Source organism: Corythoichthys intestinalis, chromosome 7 (assembly GCF_030265065.1).
Source record: "Corythoichthys intestinalis isolate RoL2023-P3 chromosome 7, ASM3026506v1, whole genome shotgun sequence".
In the NCBI taxonomy this organism is placed as follows: domain Eukaryota; kingdom Metazoa; phylum Chordata; class Actinopteri; order Syngnathiformes; family Syngnathidae; genus Corythoichthys; species Corythoichthys intestinalis.
The window spans coordinates 46,441,504-46,461,726 of record NC_080401.1 but is presented as its reverse complement, the minus strand read 5'-3'; the positions used below and the strand labels follow the sequence as shown (position 1 = coordinate 46,461,726).

The following is a 20,223-nucleotide window of genomic DNA, read 5'->3' as shown; positions in this document are numbered from 1 at the left end:
CTTCTTCTAATGAGGTCTAACGAGGCTCCACTCGTTACCTGTATTAATGGCACCTGTTTTAACTCATTATCGGTATAAAAGACACCTGTCCACAACCTCAGTCAGTCACACTCCAAACTCCACTATGGCTAAGACCAAAGAGCTGTCGAAGGACACCGGAGACAAAGTTGTAGACCTGCACCAGGCTGGGAAGACTGAATCTGTAATAGGTAAAACGCTTGGTGTAAGGAAATCAACTGTGGGAGCAATTATTAGAAAATGGAAGCCATACAAGACCACTGATAATCTCCCTCGATCTGGGGCTCCATGCAAGATCTCACCCCGTGGCGTCAAAATGATAACAAGAACGGTGAGCAAAAATCCCAGAACCACACGGAAAGAACTAGTGAATGACCTACTGAGAGCTGGGACCACAGTAACAAAGGCTACTATCAGTAACACAATGCGCCGCCAGGGACTCAAATCCTGCACAGCCAGACGTGTCCCCCTGCTGAAAAAAGTACACATCCAGGCCCGTCTGCGGTTCGCTAGAGAGCATTTGGATGATCCAGAAGTGGACTGGGAGAATGTGTTATGGTCAGATGAAACCAAAATAGAACTTTTTGGTAGAAACACAGGTTCTCGTGTTTGGAGGAGAAAGAATACTGAATTGCATCCGAAGAACACCATACCCATTGTGAAGCATGGGGTGGAGACATCATGCTTTGGGGCTGTTTTTTCTGCAAAGGGACCAGGACGACTGATCTGTTTAAAGGAAAGAATGAATGGGGCCATGTATCGAGAGATTTTGAGTGAAAATCTCCTTCCATCAGCCAGGGCATTGAAGATGAGACGTGGCTGGGTCTTTCAGCATGACAATGATCCCAAACACAGCCAGCACAACAAAGGAGTGGCTTCGTAAGAAGCATTTCAAGGTCCTGGAGCGGCCTTGACAGTCTCCAGATCGCAACCCCATAGAAAATCTGTGACTTTCCCCATAGAAAGTCCGTGTTGCCCAACGACAGCCCCAAAACATCACTGCTCTAGAGGAGATCTCCATGGAGGAATGGGCCAAAATACCAGCAACAGTGTGATAAAAGTTTGTGAAGACTTAGAGAAAACCTTTGGCCTCCGTGATTGTCAACAAAGGGTACATAACAAAGTATTGAGATGAACTTTTGGCATTTATCAAATACTTATTTTCCACCATGATTTGCAAATAAATTCTTTAAAAATCAAACAAAGTGATTTTCTGGTTTTTTTCCCCACGTTCTGTCTCTCATGGTTGAGGTTTACCCATGTTGACAATTACAGGCCTATCTAATATTTTCATGTGGGAGAACTTGCACAATTAGTGGTTGACTAAATACTTATGTGCCCCACTGTATATTATCTAATTCACAAATGTCTGGGCTGTAATGATTGTTTTTGTGTGGTCATAATGCTGCTGCTGAGCAGGCGGGCCCGGACAGGTGCACTCGTAAATTTTTTAATCAACCATTAGGACAGAAAGAGCCAAACCAAAATATACATGTGGCCCATAATCCAAAACAATTTAATCTTATCTTTGTGAACTCATTCACTGCCATTAACAGTGATAGATACCTGTGAGGTGAAGTCATGCTGCTGCAGCTGGCGTCCCTCCCTCAAGTCCCAGCAGCGCACCGTGTTGTCGAGTCCTCCCGTCCACAGCTTGGTGCCGTCGTTCGAGATGTCGATGCAGCTGGCTCCATCCGTGTGGCCCTGGAACTGCCTGGAAGAAGTGATATTATCGCCTAAACAACTTATCCCATACAAACAATACATACTTCCTGTGTTGTCAATGGGCATACCTGACAAGTGTCTGGTTGTGCAGGTCCCACACGACGATATTTCCGTCGCTACAGCAGGAGAAGCACACTTTGTTATCGGGCGAAATGGCCAGAGCGTAGCAGGCGGGCGCAGACGACGTCAGTTCGGCTTTGATGCGAGGAGTGGGTGTGGCCAGGTCCCATATGGACAGCGTGCTGGCCTCACCGCCCACTATCAGCGTGCGTCCATCAGGTAGGATCTTGCACGAGCGGATGTAGTTATCGCGGTTCTGCCGGGATGAAAGGTGGACATCACTGCCAGAGGAAAACAGACTTTTTGATCTTAATGACAATTAAGGTAGTTTATGTATTTATATATTAATATTATAGACTGAAGGCTTGTCAAGTTGCCACTTTTGTTGATGGTGTTTACACTATCATTTTGAGCTTTTCCTCGGTTATTCATGAATAGATGACAATTAAATTTGGTATGCATATTCTAGGGATGGATATGGATCAGCCCTCGGATCCCGTTTTTTGATTTTGCTGTTTCAGAGGTGATTAATTAATTGTAGAATTGTAGTTAGGATTTAGACAGTAGAGACCAGCCTTCTGTGAGTTAGGTTTTCGCACAGCACATCGACTTACTGTGTTGTTTATAAGTTACAAGTTAGGTAGTACAGAGCAGACTTCAGTCTTTAGTAGCACATAAGTGCTTGGTTTTACAGTACCTTCTCGAAAATATATACCAGGGATTTTGTGAATATTTCAACATCTATATTGTATACATTAAGGATCGAACAGAAAATTTCCTCTTCGGTTCCTATCTTGGTTTTCTGCCGACAGTTAGTGGGTCGGGCTAGCTGTATGCTACCAAAGCAGACTCTCGGGTTAAGCCTAAACTCTGTGATAATCAAAACCCCTCAGAGAATGAAGTCATGAAAACTTTTGTTATGCTACCTAAAATCAGGTAGCATATATATTCAATCATGTTTCTGTACGCCTAAGTTTGTTCTTTCGGTCAATCCTCTTAACCTTTTCTTATAATGGCCTTAGCCAGTCCCGTTATTATTGACTTAACAAGACGCGTCTCGCTGAAGTATGATTGGATGCTGAACTACTGAACGTATGACCCACATGCCGTAACCTAGAAACATGCCTTTTCAACCCTGCGTGCGTCTTAGTATTCATGATGCGATAAATCATACGGATCTCATGTTATTAACTGTAGTTAAAAGTTTTAACTGTTGCACAGTTGTAATAAAGATAAGAGGAAGATGCAGGGTTTCCCCTACATATAACAGATTGTGGTGCACCGCCACACCAAAATAAAAGCCGCCACGCCTTGCAAATGAGATGTTTTTTTTTTTTTTTAAAGGCCGTTTCAAACTATCGGCAGCCTAGTGTGAAGGGTTCAGCAGCAACCTATTCATTTTGTATTGCAATGTTTGTAACTATGCGCGCCCCCCTTAAGAGACGATCGGACTGGAGAGCTGTGACGTATAGAGAAGCGAGTAGGAAGAATGGGAGAGCGGGCGAGAAAGCGAGAGCATAGACTTCTTAATTACATTAATAGTGAAGTCATGGCGAGAGATCGCGGTCTCAAGTCGCGGCAGCCCGCTGTTATTTTGTTATTGTTTTTCTTAATTATTGTTGCCACAATAAAGTGGGTAAGCCAATACCGACTCATCTCCTTCTCCCCCCCATCCGGGGCATTACAGTATTTTGGATCGGACTTTTCGGCGAAGGTGAGCGGTGAACGGCCGTCTTGGACGGAACGGCAAGTTTGAATGAATTTGCGCCTAGAGGCGGGGACCAAAATAGAGCCTTGCTTTATTTCAGAGCGCCGCTGCGCTAATGTCAACAAGGCATCCAATAGTAGAGGGGCAGGCGTACTTATATCGGTGCTATCAGGCTGTTTTGGTGAACGGATATACGCAATCACGGCTGACGAAACCTTGATAAATGCGCTTTTTTTCTCATGTTTTGCGACATGTAAGTCGTACTATTGCTACGAGAAAAAAAGTCGTATTATTACGTAGGGTAATGTAGCTGTAATCAACTACGCATTTATGTACATGTACCGTAGCTGAGAGCTACGACATTAGCCTGGTTAATGAAATATTTCAAATAGATCTTTCTTGTGGTTCTTCTTGGGGTAAAACAATCTTATTTTGTCATAATATGACGCATTTTTGCCGTGGCTCAATATGGTGAAGCTGTACGACTCTGTTGCATCTCACCACCGTTGCTTCAAAAAATCCTCGGGGAAACCCTGAGATGACTTACCAGACAGTCAAGCTGGGCCATTGGACTTTTGCTGCCCTGCTGGCTGATGTCCCAGACTTTGACGCAGCCTTTTCCCCCCGTGTAGACGTGGCGTGTGGAGGTGCTGATGGTGACGGCGCACACCACCTCGCCATGGCTCAGGCTGTGGATCTGTCGGGCGTGACGAGGGATGCCTGGGCCCAGTAAGGCATCCGGCGGGAAGGGCACTGGCTGCATTTGCCCGTCCGCGCTCACGTGGAACGAGTAAGCCCTGTGCATCACAGACAGGAATCATTGATGGGCTAGGAAATGCCACAACAAAAGCACCATTTCCAGAAAGATGAATTCATCTATAAATATGACACTAGAGAGCCTGCGGCTTCTTGCACCAACAGGCACCACATCAGTGACATGTTGTCGAAATGGGCGGGCCAGCATAATGGCACCCTGTCTCACTATGCGGAGTCAATGTAGCAGTGCTAATGGAGGATCGATAGTGGAGCAGGTGCTAGTCAGGGGCTATTGACATAAATCGCAATCATGGAGGGAGGATGGCCCATAAAGATGTTTGTTGTGAAACACCAACAGTTGTCTTTCAAAATCATTCCCTGCAACTAAGAGGAGGGATTATAAAGTAAAGATACAGTTGTGCACTGTTGTGTCAGTTAGCTTGGCTTGCAATTCCTATCACAACCTTGGTAGTTACCCCAATTACTTGTGTATTCAATCAACTTTCGCCTCATGGAACTCTATTGAAATGCCTTTACATTTTGTGATCATGTAATTAAATAAATAAAACGCAGATAATATATCAGCTTTTACAACATTTTTTGCTTTGAATGTGTGAGCCCCTTTGCCAGCAGGGTGCAGTGTAATACAGCCCAAAAAAGCACCAATGAAAGTTTTCACATGTACCATGACTCAATAAACTGACATGATGTTAATTGTTTTGTGCAGGTAAGGGATAAATAATACCTGTGAGTATCTTGATGTTGGCTGTGAGCATGGCTGCTGCACTATTTGTGTTTAAATATCTATCAATAAATTGGTTTTCAAAAAGAAACTACTGAAGCTATTCGACAGTCTGTCTGTTTTCAGTGCTTAATTCGTAAATCATGAGGTGCCGGAACGCAAAGTACATATGACAGCGCAGGGATGACGAGACCGGCACAGGTCCCGGAACATACGCAGAAAATGGTGCTGAAAACAACACGCAAATGCCCACTTGCTATGCTGTGGGAATTTCAGATAATATCCATGGTATAAATGTTATGAAAACAATTTACAATTATTTAGGCTATACTCTGCACAGCACGGGCAATTGCCCACATAACCACAGGTGGGACAGAGTACACTAGCTGTCCGTGAACTTGGCTAGTTGCTGTGGCGCTAGCCTCCTGCTGCAACAGGTCCTGCCTGTTAGCATGATCGCTGCAGCTGCCCTCATCGCTGGTTGTTGTTTATCTGACACGTTTTGAACCATCTTCCTTCTTTTTGAAAAAAGAGTAAATGCAACTGTCTTTTTGGCATGTTGAAAAACCGTTTGATCCTGGCTGCTTCCTCCCCAGATGCCGCGAATTTCAAAGTTTTTTATTTATTTATTTTTTAAATGTCAGGGTCGTGGTTTGTCGGCCCAGCTTTTCTGTGCATCAACAAATCTCCAACTCTTTCAAATGACGTTAAATTCTTATAAACAACATGCAATTCTTGGGATTTGTTCTGTAAATGAATTTATGTATATTATTATTTTATTCTATACATTTTTTAAAAACGTTTTATATTATTATTTTCTATACACGAGAGGTGCCGGATCTGCCCAAGTAAGTCCCGGAACACACGGAAGCCAAAATCAAGAGGTGACGGATCTTGTCCCATGAGGATCCGTCACAAATTAACCCCTGCTTTTAGTATTGGGTAATAGCATTAAATTAGCATTGTTTCAAATGCACAACATGTCATTGTCTATGTTTTAAACATATTTAGTTTGATTATAAGTAGCTCTGAGCCTCACTTTGATAAGGCAACTCATGGATGGGTAGATGGGAAGAACTCACGGTTTGCCGCCAGATGAACCAGGCAGAGAGGATGACAGGCCTGGGGCCCTCAGGTGAGACCGAGAGTCATAAGCCACCTGGTGGATGAGATGATTAAAGAAAAAAAAAAAAAAAGATAAATAGCCGTTTGCTTATAAAACAATATAATTTAGTATAGTACTGTCATGCAAATGTGCCTTTGAAAATCTCTCCTTAGCCGTCACAGTATCGAAGTAAAAGAGACCTACCTGATAAAGTATGCTATCAATTTTAGAGTGAACAAACTGCTAGGCCTGTCGTGATAACAAATTTTAGCAGGCGATATATTGTCTCATAAATGATTGCCGATATGCGATATTATTGTCATTTTTTTTCTTTATAAATCAACTATTCAAATGCAATGAATATTTTTTCTTCAATAAAACACAAACTATCTTAAAAATAATAAATATTAACAGAAAAATGCATAACCCACATTTTTTTTTAACCAATTTACAATTACACAGTAAGAATACAGTATATAGTAATAATACTAGGCAAAGGTTGCGCTAGACTTTTTCGTTGTCTCTCATTTTGACTGACAGGGTCATAAAAATCCGGTCATAATCTATTTTTACCCGTCACTTAAATTTTTAAAATGATAATAATGACATATTCAATAGTATTTAGTTTTCATTAATTTTTAATTAATATTCTGTCCGAACAAGCTTAACAGAGAATCCACACCGTGCCGTCACACATCAAGAAGATGAATATGTAACTTTTTCTCCGCATTGACAAAAACAGCTGACTGTGGCCCCACTGTGGAACAATGAAATTAACAGTTCACCTGCTGTGGCCTGAACGCAGTCTCATACCTTCCTCCTTGTGCGCATGGACTTGAATTGCGTGCCCGCTTGTGCATAATCAAATGTCTCAAGTGGGATTGTTGCAGAGGTTTTGGACTTTTGCCTCAGACAAACGACTTCTCATGGCCGTTTTGATGTTGTTCTGGAGGCTGAATCCGCGCTCTGCGGCCACACTCTTTTTTTCACCTCTTTTATCAACACCATCGTCGTTTTGGGGCTTTTTGAAGAAACTTCGGACACTCAGTTGCCTTGACATTTTTCCGAGTAAGGCCAACGACGTCATGCATCAAGAGAGACAATAGCTAATTAATATGCTCACTCGCCACCCTGTGGTCTGGGGTGTGAATTGCAACCTGTCAAAATGACAGACTGACTTCAGTTTTTTCCGTCACCGTTTTAAAAAACCGGTCAACGAAAATATTCGGTTAACGCGACCCCTGATACTAAGTAATATTAAGTACACCCATTTAAACGCAATAAACGTTTACTCAATATCAACACCGCACAGAAACACAGAATAAAAGTCTTTTTCAAGAAAAAAAATAATATTGGACTTCAATAACTTAAGCATTTACGCACAGAGGTATAAAGTTGTAGCAACACAAACAATTGCACTTCAACAACAAGAGAAAACTACATTAATTAAGTAGCAATAACAAACATTTGGCTTCACTATGGCTAGGTTCATACTGCAGGTCGTAATGCACAAGTCCGATTTTTTGTCATGTCTGTTTTTTGGCGTGCCCGTTCAGATGGCCTTTGTCCATGGAGCCCGTTCAAGTATCACGCATGCGCACTATTTCGCAGTCCGAGATGCGCTCAGCAAAGTGACCCGCATGCACAGAAGCATCAAAATAAATTACACATGCTAGCTGTATGTCATTCCAGGGTGATCATATTTTGCTTTCCAAAAAGTGACACAAATAACAAACATTAACAATCCCCGTTTAGTCTTTTATTCAAAGTTTATACACGCACGCACATAAGCATGACGTGGGTGTGTCAATTTGCCCCGTCTCGGCCATTTAAACAATCCTGAAATATTGCTCATTCGGCGCATAGAATGAAAATCGAAAATTGTCAGGCTTATCCTTTTCTTCATTTATTTTTTATTTGACTGTGGTCAAGCCCACTTCTGCATAATAGCAGAGTTCAAGCTAGAAGCTAATGCACAGTGTAAGATGTGCTTTAATGCTTTTGCACGCTGAGGTTAATAATGTGTGTTTAAAACTAATAGTTATAACTACAGTCTTAAGGCCTTACAAAAGAAAGAATGTGTCGCGGAAGGTCACATTCAACTGAACGACAGATGCCAGCATGACCCAGAGGGGCAGATTTCCTGTTTTAGGTTTCTATTGCTGACCATAAAGTTTCAACACAATGAGACAAGACCAATAACTGCCCGCACCCATTCCTCAAGATAACAGCTATTTCTCAAGATGTGAAACTCACACATGTATGTTGAAACTCTCTCACTTTGCCAATAAAAGGCTGCGCTCCTCAGGTGAAAGGCAGATAAGCTTGTTGTGAGCCACGCGCTCCGCATCAACCTTTCTCCTGACGGCCGTCAGCATATCTCAGTTCCTGGTCTGATCCTTCTCCCATCCCTTTCTGGGTCTTTAATTAATTACAGAAGTGAGTTTAGACCAAACAACAGCTACATCGATGCTGTAATGCCTGCCGCTTTCGCTTTGCTGACGTCATTGCAGCATGAATTCCGATTCGGGAGACTTGAAAGTTCAGACCGTCAGCCACATTCTGGAAAAATGTGGCCCAGATCGGATTTGAAATGGTCCACTTCTATGCGACTTTTCACGTTCAGACCGTCAAGTTAATGCTTCACTTGAGTCGGAAAAACACGAAAAAATCGGATTCGTGCATTAAGACCTGCAGTATGAACCTAGAAAGTGTCAAACAAAATTAAACAGAGATAAACGGTCCCATTTCTTCAGCAATGTAGTGGACGACACTTTCTGTGAGGGAACGCCATTTTGCGGGATCTCGTTTGTATTTCTCAAATCAAGCGATTACCTCTGTAATTGTCAATTGCTGTGACGAGGAGGGCTCCGCTTGTTGCGATGCCGTTTTCTTACCAAGCAGTGAAAACTAAAGAGGGTGATAGTGTTTCAAATGAGCATGTAGATTTGTTGTGTTGGCCCTCTTTGTTGAAACAACCTTCAAACATATTTTGCAGACTGGTTCATCCTTTTTGGTTGCCTCACCATTTTCATTTGGTTTAAAATCAAAATATTCCCACACCGGAGCTGTGGTGTTTGGCTTGGAAATCAGCATTTTCCGTCCATTTTGCTGCTTGCTCATTGCTGTGCCCTGCCTCTACCCATTGAATGCTGGTCACGCAAACTCAAATGTATAAAAACGAACATACCCAGAAGTAGGGATGGGAATCGAAATCCGATTCCAATTCGGAACCGGTTCCGAGTGTTTCGAGGCCTCGACATCACAATGAAAAAGCCTTAACGATCCCTTTAATGATTCCTAAAGACGCGTATTGCGTCGTGACGTGTCTTGTTGTCCAGACGCATCAAACTAGCATGGCGCCAAGAACCACTCGCTCCAAAGTTTGACTACACTTCACCAGGAAAGAGTGTGAAAATGAAAGGTTACGACGGGTAAGCACGAGCATTGCAGCCATAAACATAACAATGACAGCACGTAGGTTCAAACGCTCGAAAGTGTGTCTTCACTTCAGGAGGAAAAATTACAACAAAGCGACTTGCAGTCATTGCAAGGTGGAGGTAACTGCATTGGGAGGGAATACGACTGCACTGTCCTCACAGAGAGGCTAAAGCTCAGTTTTGGCTATACAGCTAGCTAAACTCCCAAATGACGATGTAGAAGACGTTGGTATAATTTGCTGACTTTATTCAACCATCACTTGAAGAGTGAAACTAAGAATAGAAATGAAACAAATCAATTTCGTCCCCAATAACAAACAGGTTTGCATCAACGTAAATCAGCGATGATTAGCTGCTAATAACAGTGGTTAGCATTCGTTCGCTAGCATTAGCACATCGTTCAAACCACTACACAACTGGATTTAAGTGTCCGATCGCGAGTGGAAACACAACAACAACAACACAAAAGATGATACATACAGGTGTTGCCTCTGTAGATATTAACATTAACAAAGAACGTAGGCTCGTAGAAGTGTTTCCCTCTCTCACTTCACTCGCTCACTCGCTCGCTTGGATGCGGCATTTCTTCGGGTGCCCAAACTGCGGCCCGCGGCCCATATACGGCCCGCCTCCACATTTGGTCCGGCCATTTTGATTTTTTTTTTTTCTCAATCGTGTTGTTTATTTCCTGGCCTTTTTCCTTGAAGAATTCAGAGAGTGTTATTTGGTTATTATCTATTTAATTAATAGTGTTTTTATTATTAATTATTATTATTATTTTTATTTTATTTACTTTCATTCCGTGAAGAATCCAGAAAGGGTTATTTGATTGTGGCTTTCTGAAAAACAATAAATTTTTACATTTATGCACTTCTGCAATCGTCACACTTTTTCTGTTACAAACTGACCCCGGCCCCTCATCAGAGAAGGGAAAAGTTATGTGGCCCTCACAGGAAAAAGTTTGGGGACCTCTGCTTTAACACATATTGCCAAAGGCAGAACAACAACCTATCTGCCAATATATACCAATATTTTTTATTTCTATTAGATAAATGTTTCAGTAAAATGTTACACATTCTTGTGTATTTGCCACTTATTGCCACAGTTAACATTGAGGCTTTGGGCCTCTTTTGATTTCGTTGTGAGTTTGTAAGGTTGTGAGTTCTGATTAAACAAACTCGATGCCAATCAAGACGTTTGTTCTTTTTCCCCAAATTAGAATCGATAAAGAATCAAATCGTTAAGCAATATCGATAATGGAATCGGAATCGTAAAAATCCTATCAATTCCCATCCCTACCCAGAAGTCAATAAAACAGAGTGAATCCTCGTCACAGCATATTACGCTGTTGGTAACAAGGAAGCCGAACTTTTAACAGCACGTCCACCGCACATCTGCCGCACGCATGCACGTGAGGCGATAAATCGCAGCGGGAAAATTACCGCTTTCAATTTCATTTACTGTGCGATAAATGGAATTATTGCATATCGCGACAGGCTTAGTCAGTAATAGATTTTCTTTATTTTCTTGCATTTTCTGCAAATGCTGTAAACCAGTGAGTTTTCATGTTTGACGTGTCACTTTTTAACCGCAGGTTTGCGTTTTGGAGAAGACTGCCAATGTTTTATAGCAGGCTAAAGTGGTTAGTGCGTTGTCTTTTTTCCATTAGCCTTAATGTAGCAATGCTAACGTTTTACAATGTTTAATATAGATGACATGAACGAATGATACTGCTCACCATGGGGCTTCGAGCATAGGCGCTGGCGGCTGCGCTGATTTGGGGCGAGAGAGTCAGAGCCCCGCCGAAACCTCCGGGGCTGGCCAGCTCGCCGTTGAGTCCTGCGTGGGACACCACGCCAAAATGAGCCGGGTATGAACCGGGGGGCACGGACATAGGGCTGCGCAGTGCTGGGAAAGGCAGGACGAGGGATGAAAAGGAGAGGAAAAAAGGGAGGATAACAAGACATAACACACAAGCACGGTCACAGTGGGGCTGAAGGGAAATTTTCAACTTAGGTTGTAACATTTAAAACTCTGCTGTCTCACCGAGGGGGTCGGCAGCAGACGCCGCTTTGCTGACCAAGCGAAGGCAGGAAGTGCTGGGACCGGGCGCTCCGGGAGCTCCGGGTGTGAGGGCCTCACGGTGGGATGGCGATGGGGTGCTGGACTTGGACAAGGGTGACTGGGATTTATCCACCTGTTTACAACAAACATAGAATGTCAATAGACAGACAGTAGGAATTCTAGAATATCACTTATAGGGAGTTTATGCTGGCATACAGACAGTACTGAAAGGAGTTCAAAATCAACCAATTACACCTGCTAATCAAATCAGATATTATCCATGTTAAGGGCGATCATTTGAAAATGTTTTTTGAACTACTTTGAGCGTAGCTAATGTTGTGACTGATTTTGTGTAAAGATATATCAGTACCAAAACGTAGTTTCTTGCCTGTACAGGATCCTTGGCTTTTCCTGGAGCGGGGCTACACGGGTTCGGGGTCGAGGGGGCCTCTGCAGCGCCCGAGGAGCCTGGAAGCTCTTTTCTTAGGGGAGGAGCTCGGTCCAAACCGTTCCCTCGGGGAGAATGAGGTGGACTGCCTACAGGGGAATTTGGCTCCTGAATTAGAACACAAAAAAGGGATTTGTTGATACAAGCTGTTCCTGTAATTTTCACATTATAAGGCACACCTGACTATAAATCACCAAAAACCAAATTTGACACGAAAACGGCATTAGCACTAGACTATAAGCTGCACCTGTCCTCACTGTATTCTGATATCTTTACAACAAAAGAGATCAACCGGCAACACTTTATTTGACAGCGGTATCATAAGAATGTCATAAGACCAAATGAACCACCATGAAGCTTTGAATCAAGTGGCTGTAAAGCTTCATTGCTTCAAGAAGCTTTAACTTGGCCATCAATGTTCTCTTGGCAGAGACAGTCAACCTGTTCTGCCACATGCTGTCAACACGGTTATTGTCCAACATGCCTCCTAGCATGTATGGCAGCGCTACAGATGTAAATAACAAATCAAAATTAAATTTCTGTGCTGATAATTTATTCAGTTACTGTTCTAGTTGTTTCATTCATTGCTAGTCATGGAATCTGGTAACACTTTAATTGACAGTGACGCCATAAGACTGTCATATGACCATCATAATTATGACATGACACTGCCATGAGTGTTAATGAATGCTTTTGACAGATGTCATTTTGTGTCATCCTGCAAATATTGTGTCATTCGGCAAATTATCTCTCTTTTGAACGCATGTAAAAGATCCAAGCTGAACATAAATGGAGTTAGTGACATAATTTGCCGGATGACACTTAATGACATTTGACATAAGCATTCATTGACGCCCATGATAAGGTCATGCCATGATTATGACGGTCTAATGACGCCGCTGTCAAAGTGTTATCTATTAACCCAATTAAATCAACAAATAAGCCGCACTGAACTATAAGCCGCAGGATTCAAAATGAGGGAAAAAATTGGTGGCTTATAGTCCCAAAATTACGGTATTTAAAACTTTGGTACTTTGATTTAAAAGTGATCCTAGTCTATCCAGATATGTCAATTATCTTATCTTGAGCTGTAAAAATCTGCTAGCTACGTTGGCAGTGAAGTACCCAATTAAGTAATTGGCCAAATAAGCCATTTTTGCCTTTCAAAAGTCCTTAGCAAACATCCTTCATTCATATAAACAGACTTCTGACCCTCATCATAATTGTTTATGAAATATTGGCACCATTATCCTGTTGCTCGGGGTACTTCATTCAGCAGCTGATATCGAATAAAGATTCTCAAAACAGTAAAGTCTGGGGTATTTTTCTCGCCGTTTTCTCAATGATGGGGATGGATCTACTTACAAGCAAGCTAAATCACAAATTAAAGATGCAAATCTTGGTGTGAATGTTTCTGAGGTGAGAGTTAATTCTTGAATCATTTTGAATTTTTTTTTTGTTTAGTTTAGATAAAATACACATTTTGCTTCGATTGGGAGTGAAATCATATTTTGACACTGCAGAAACATCTGAAACCGCTCACAATCTTAACATGAAGGATAGCATTAAAGCAACACTAGGTATTTTTTCAGTTTTGGTTGATTTTAGCGACACTGGTTGACAAAAGCAGTAGTTTTTTTGCCTAAAGGAAATTCCCATGACAGCGCACACCCGCACAGTGTCGTAAAATCATGATCTCCCGGTTGCCTGCAGATGGATTAAACCACATTTCTGTTTCAAGCAGCTGTGTGAAGGATGCATAGTAATAAAGTAAGGAATCCAGTTGTGGCTAAACAATAGCATATGACGATTAGGGACCATGTGGCTTAGTGTGGCTCAGTGCTGATGAGTTCAGTTGAGGGGCGGGGAGGGGGAGGGCGTCACACCAGCGAGTGAATGCAGGGCCAAGCGTTCGCATCGACTTCCGTCTTTATAATGAGAAGTATACAGAGATAAGTGACGTACCCCGTGTAAAGCAGTCATTTGTAGTTTTTTATGTGGGAGTGTTCCTGCTTCCCTCCTCAAAGTTAATTATCGGATTTTTCGGACTTAAAGTCGCAACGGAGTATAAGTCGCACCAGCCATAAAATACCCAACGAAGAGGAAAAAAACATACATACAGTAAGTCGACCGGAGTATAAGTCGCATTTTTGGGGGGAAATTTACTTGATAAAATCCAACACATAGAACAGATATATATCATCTTGAAAGGCAATTTAAAATAAAAATACAATAGAGAACAACATGCTGAATAAGTGTAGAGTACAATAATGTTACATGATGCATGAACAATGAAATGTGAACGTGGTCGGTATGATAACGTAACATAGCTATTAAGAGTTATTCAGATAACTATAGGATAAAGAACATGCTAAAAGTTTACCAAACTATCAGTGTCACTCCAAAACACCAAAATAACATGTGAAATGAAATAATAACGTGTTAATAATTTTACACATAGTCGCTCAGAGTATAAGTCCAACCCACAGCCAAACTATGAAAAAACCCTTATACTTATAGTCCAAAAAATACGGTAGCGCTGACGAAAGCGATACAAACCCCCTCAAGATATAAAAGATGGGTCATTCAACTAGTCGTCAGTCGACATATCACAAATGTTATGAACATATTTTATAAAGGTTAAAAAGTTACCTAGTGTTGCTTAACTTTTTTGTTAGCATTAAGTTAAAATTACATTTTAGCTTTTTTGCATCATTTGTTAGCATCAAGTTAACGGTGCTATGAAAAAAATGCCTTTTTCATTACCTTTAAATTTTTTTGCCTAATTAATGAAAAACACGTTTTTCCCCCCACCCAATCACTCTTAAGCAAATTCATTATATTTAAATTCAACAAAATGGGTGGTTAACCCTTTAATGCCTGCAATATGAAGCAATTGTCAGAGAATCACAACATTTGAAAAATAAAGTCTTAATGACACCTTTTTTTTCAAATTCGTAAAAAAGAAAAAAAAATTAAAATGTGTAATGAGCGCTCTAATATCTATAACCCTTGCTAAATCCTGTTTTTTTTTTCTCATGGAACCTGAAGATGCATGAGTTGACTTACATCCATTATCTTTTTTTTTTTTTTGAGGAAAGATATTTCAAAATTCTGAATTAGTCTCAAAATCATGGGATTCTACTGTAAGTGTATAAAATGTGATACATTTGGCAAGAAAGGGTTGAAGTCATTGTTCAAAAAAGCTTGCAGTCCGCCTCTCACATAATCCATGTTTGCCCCATGAAATTTCAGATGACTCAGCATCTACTATCATGATATATAGCAAGTGACCCAGCAGTGCACAAAAGCACATATTGTCCTCATATCTAGGCAACAAAAAATTTGCTGATGATGATGTTCATGATGATGATGGCTTTTCCAGCTGCATTCATCACTTCATCTGAAAATCCCACCTCTTCATCGGATTGTGCTTGACTTAGCATTTCTGATAAGGTCAGCAACTGCAGTATAGACGCGCACAGACACACATCATGGAGCAGAAAAGCCCACCCTCACACCTTTTCTCTCTGTTATTACACATAATTGTCTGCTTCTGTACTGGACTGCAACAAGGGAGCACTTGTTCTTTATTGAGTCAAATGAAAATAGTGGGTTTTAGATAAGAACACACAATTTTGCTCACTGTCCCGCCTGCCCACCTTACAAAACTGTCTACGTCTACACTAGGACAGATAATTTTCCCCAGGGTATTTTGCCGACTATTTTCATACCTGTCCACACTACGTTTAAGGTGCGTCATAGACTTCATAATGATTTTGACGGAACAGATTCCCCAGACACTGCGCCACGCCTTCAAGTAAGGGGCCGTCCCCCACTCCGCTTCAGTCAGTCGCAGTTATTCTCAAACACATGCAGCAATCCAACGCCGGATTTAGGTTGAAAAAGTACCAAAGCTGTACCGCATACAAACAGGAAGGATTGTCTCACGAGTGATTTGCTTGAGAATTCAAGGTAATTTTTATATTTGTCGTATAATGCATGCATTTGGAAACGTTGTGAAAAAAAAATCAATGGGAGAAATTAACCACTACTTCATTGGCGTCATAATTCAAATTATTTACATATAATAAATGCTAACTGCCTGTTTTTTGCTTTTAGCCAAGAATCGAGACTTTTTTACGTTCATATTTATGAAGGATTCAGTGATTTAAGCATTTATTCACAAGAATTTTCAATGTAAAAATCTCTTTGTGGTGATAAGGGGGCACCACAGTGGCTTAAAGACTAGCAGCACATTCGACATATTTACGTAAAAAAATGCTAACTGCCCGTTTTATTGGCTTCTAACCAAGACTCCAGACTGTTTTACGTCCATATCCATAAAGAATTCAGGGATTTAAGCATTTATTCACAAGAATTTTCAACATAAAAAGCTCTTTGTGGTGATAAGGCGGCGCCACAGTGGCTTAAAGACGAGCAGCACATTCTATATATTTACGTAAATTAAATGCTAACTGCCCCCCCCCCCCCCCCCCCTGTGTTACGTCATACCCTGCGCAGTTTACCTCTGAACCGGAAACTAATTCCTTGCCGGCGGGAAATGTCAAAATGACTACACCTTCTAGACCAGGGGTCGGGAACTCCACTTTGTGATCTTAGTTTTTTCGTGAATGCAATTGAACACATCACGCGGGAGCGAGAGTGAAGGCTTGTACGCTCGGCTTGTACGAGCAGTCACCACGTTGTGATTGAAATAAATCTTTAGAAAACAACAACGAAAGCCTGACATCGTTACTTGGGATGTTATAATCGATGCTAAGTTGCGCTCTTATCACTTGGAAAATAACAAATAGAAACATATGGTGTGGTGCTGCGTATATTTCCTGGAAGCCGCAACCAGCAATGTTTGTGCATAACGGTGGCAATCCTAGAAGTGGCGACAGTTTTGACAGGCGGAAATGTCAAGAAAAAACTGATCGCGCACCTCTTTAAGTGGAGGTTCCACGCAGTTCACTTTTTGGGTTTTAATTATCCTCGCATACGCATTTTTATATACCGTATTTTTCGGACTATAAGTCGCAGTTTCTTCCATAGTTTGGCTGGGGGTGCAACTTATACTCTGGAGCGACTTATGTGTGGAATTATTAACACAATATTATATAATTTCACATGTTATTTTGGTGGTTTGGAGTGACACTGATGGTTTAGTAAACTTGTTAGCATGTTCTTTATTCTATAGTTATCTGAATAACTCTTATCTCTAATCTTAACTCTATTGAATTTTTATTTCAAATCGCCTTTCAAGATGACATATCTGTTCTATGTGTTGGATTTTATCAAGTAAATTTCCCCCCAAAAATGCGACTTATACTCTGGTCGACTTACTGTATGTATGTTTTTTTCCTCTTCGTTGGGCATTTTATGGCTGGTGCGACTTATACTCCGTTGCGACTTTAAGTCCGAAAAATACGGTACTCATGTTCTGTCGGCATTTAGTTGGGAGGAGGAGGACGTCTTGATCGTCCGCCTCCATTGTTTACGATGCCGTCATAGTGCACTAAAAATGGTGACGGCATGACGTCACTTCCTTAGTATCCGATTGTTGTATGGACACCCTACTCTATATTAACTCATTTCCTCCCAAAAACGTATAAATATGTTCTATTTTTAATTGTTTCAGTGTCCCAAAAACTTATTTATACGTCTATTACATATTTAAAAAAAAAAAAAAAAATCTCTGGTTCGTGATTCAATTTAGCTCCAAAGCACAAAGCTGAAAATCCATTTTAAAGCAATAGAACTGGCCACTGGAGGGCAGTGGCGCATTTGGTAAGACCCACAACCCGATTCAACAGCAACGAACGGCCTAGCCGCACGGCCGGGCGCCGGCGGAAGACGACCCCAATGGATGCCAGGCGGCTGACGACCAAGCAGAACAACAGTTAGGACGCCCGGGATGCCAGGCGCTGGACGACCGAGCAGAATGACCGGGACGAATAGTGCAGCGGACGATGCCTTTGAGTCCGTGCTGCTCGCGAGCAGAGCCCGCAGAGACTCAAAAAAATTCATCTTTATGAGACAGACGGTGATGAGGGAATAGTTTAACCGGCTGTCGCGGCCAGAACAGCGTCATCTCTCAGTTAGTTATGTGTAAATAAATTGTAACTTTGCTATCAAAAGCTCTTTTTGTCTTGTTGTTTATCTTATTTTGTAAAAGGAAAACATTATTCAGATGTTTGGGATGTAAATAAAGCAAAAAAGCGAAGGGCCTTGCTCTGGTGGAAATGGCTGGGAGTGAATGAGGTAAACGGTGGGTAATATTAGCCGGTTATCTTATCTGTGCAAGTTCTTGCACGGATGAGACGCACATTAGTAAAGCTGACATGCCGTATAGTCTAAATAATTACGCGTTTAAGGCCATTATCCGTCCTAGTGTAGACGTAAACTGTGAGCTGTATTTCAAGGATTAGTTGGATGACTTCAATCAGAAGAGCTGGATGTGAGACTGCAGGGTGTGGCGTGCAAACAGTGGTAAACATCCGCATAGGTGGGATAGGTGGTTGCATAGGGCGCCATCTAGTGAAGGGGGTGCCAAATTGCCTTAGGGTGGGGGAGATACTCTGAGGGGAAAAAAATTATGCTACGCTTCCCGGATGATTTCTAACATACATTTCAATATGCTACATATAAAAATATACAATATGAGTTATTTTCAAAATGACTTCTGGTCTGAATCCGAGACCATGAGTCAGATTATGACCTGCTCTTGTTTTGTTCCAGAGGTGCTCTTGTTGACACAGGTGTAGGGAGGGGTTGCGCATCATCTCACTATGTTAGCGGCTAGTGCTATTGTTAAATGAATCAATATTGATCAACGAAAGGAGGTGGAGGAAAAACGTGCACTTTAAATGGGACTTTAGTGCACGGGGCGGAATGCTTAATCACTCGTTTCAGGTGAACCTCAAACAGTGATGGACGTGCACCCTTTACATTGTGGAAATACAATATTTACAAAATGTATAATATTTCAAAAAATATATTCTCATTTTTTGGGGGCGCTTCTAGCAACATTTCCACTTAGGGCACCTAGACACCCAGGGCCCTGAGCTTGAAGAAGAAGACTCGGACAAATTTTAGATAAACAATGTGTCTAATTGATGATCAAAATAGTTGTCCTTTAAATTGATAATCAGTCGTCAATTAATTGACTAATCGTGGCAGCCTTGATAGCATTCTGCTTCTGTAAATTAAATCAGTAGATTCTTGGTTGCCTCTTTTCATGATGAACACAGAAGCCAGATTTAACATCAGAAATGGTTCACAAGGCCAACACAAAGCTGATATCATGCTTTCATAGACGCTCATATGAGACTCAGAAGGAAAATACACCTGCAAATTCTTTCGCACACAAGTGAAGGTTATACTAAAAGATGAAATATTCAGATAGCCCAAAGAAAATCCAATAGATTTTCATTTTCTTGACAAACAACATAACGGCCACATGTGGAGATCAATGGCTTACAATTTCATGGAATAACAACATATGATTAGTGTCATATGAAGTAATTATGAAATGAATTATCACTTTCAGTAAGGATATGCTCGGGAATTTCATTACTCTCTAACCAGGCTCATTTGTCAAGCTATTATAAAAGCTATTTACAGTATACACGGCTAGGGCTTTCAAAAAGTCACATGACCAATGATGGCTCATTGTAAACATTCTCGTTTAGGCTTCTGAAGGTCAAAAGGAGAGCGAGCAGCACAGAAATCTAACCAGGCAATGATTACATTTAGAGCTGCAGCTATCGATTATTTCATTAGTCGATTAATCGATGAACTAGTTAGTTTGAATAATCCAGTAATCGGATAAGGAACATAAAAAATTAAAACACCTGAGCTAAGCCTCAAACGGTATAAAAAAATAAATAAATGAGGGTCTATGTAGAACAAAAGAACAATTGGCTAACTTACATGCTATAAAAGGCTAACGTTATTTTTTATTTATTCTTTTTTTTTATTACAATGCTCTTAACTAGTGCTGTCAAATGATTAAAAAATTTAATCTAGTTAATCATATGTCAACTGTGTGATTAATCATGATTAATCACATTTCCCTCGGGATAAATAAAGTTGCTCTTCAGGAAAAAAAAATATAGGAAAATACTATAATTGACCTAAAATTTGTTTTAA

At 41.1% G+C, this 20,223-nt stretch overlaps 1 protein-coding gene across 6 annotated transcripts in view; it reads right to left on the bottom strand.

Annotated features, from left to right (window-relative positions):
• The window catches only part of tle2b (TLE family member 2, transcriptional corepressor b), a 215,457-nt gene that overhangs the window by 12,986 nt on the left and 182,248 nt on the right, over positions 1-20,223 (bottom strand). For 5 of the 6 annotated variants that reach the window (XM_057841876.1, XM_057841875.1, XM_057841877.1 and 2 more), the window contains 7 exons: positions 12,007-12,174; positions 11,601-11,751; positions 11,293-11,462; positions 6,092-6,168; positions 4,059-4,308; positions 1,812-2,059; positions 1,585-1,732 (listed from right to left, as the gene is read on the bottom strand). In XM_057841876.1, the coding sequence (XP_057697859.1) occupies positions 1,585-1,732; positions 1,812-2,059; positions 4,059-4,308; positions 6,092-6,168; positions 11,293-11,462; positions 11,601-11,751; positions 12,007-12,174 (1,212 nt within the window). The remainder of the gene's footprint in view (positions 1-1,584; positions 1,733-1,811; positions 2,060-4,058; positions 4,309-6,091; positions 6,169-11,292; positions 11,463-11,600; positions 11,752-12,006; positions 12,175-20,223) is intronic. The other variant, XM_057841880.1, reaches the window with a different exon arrangement.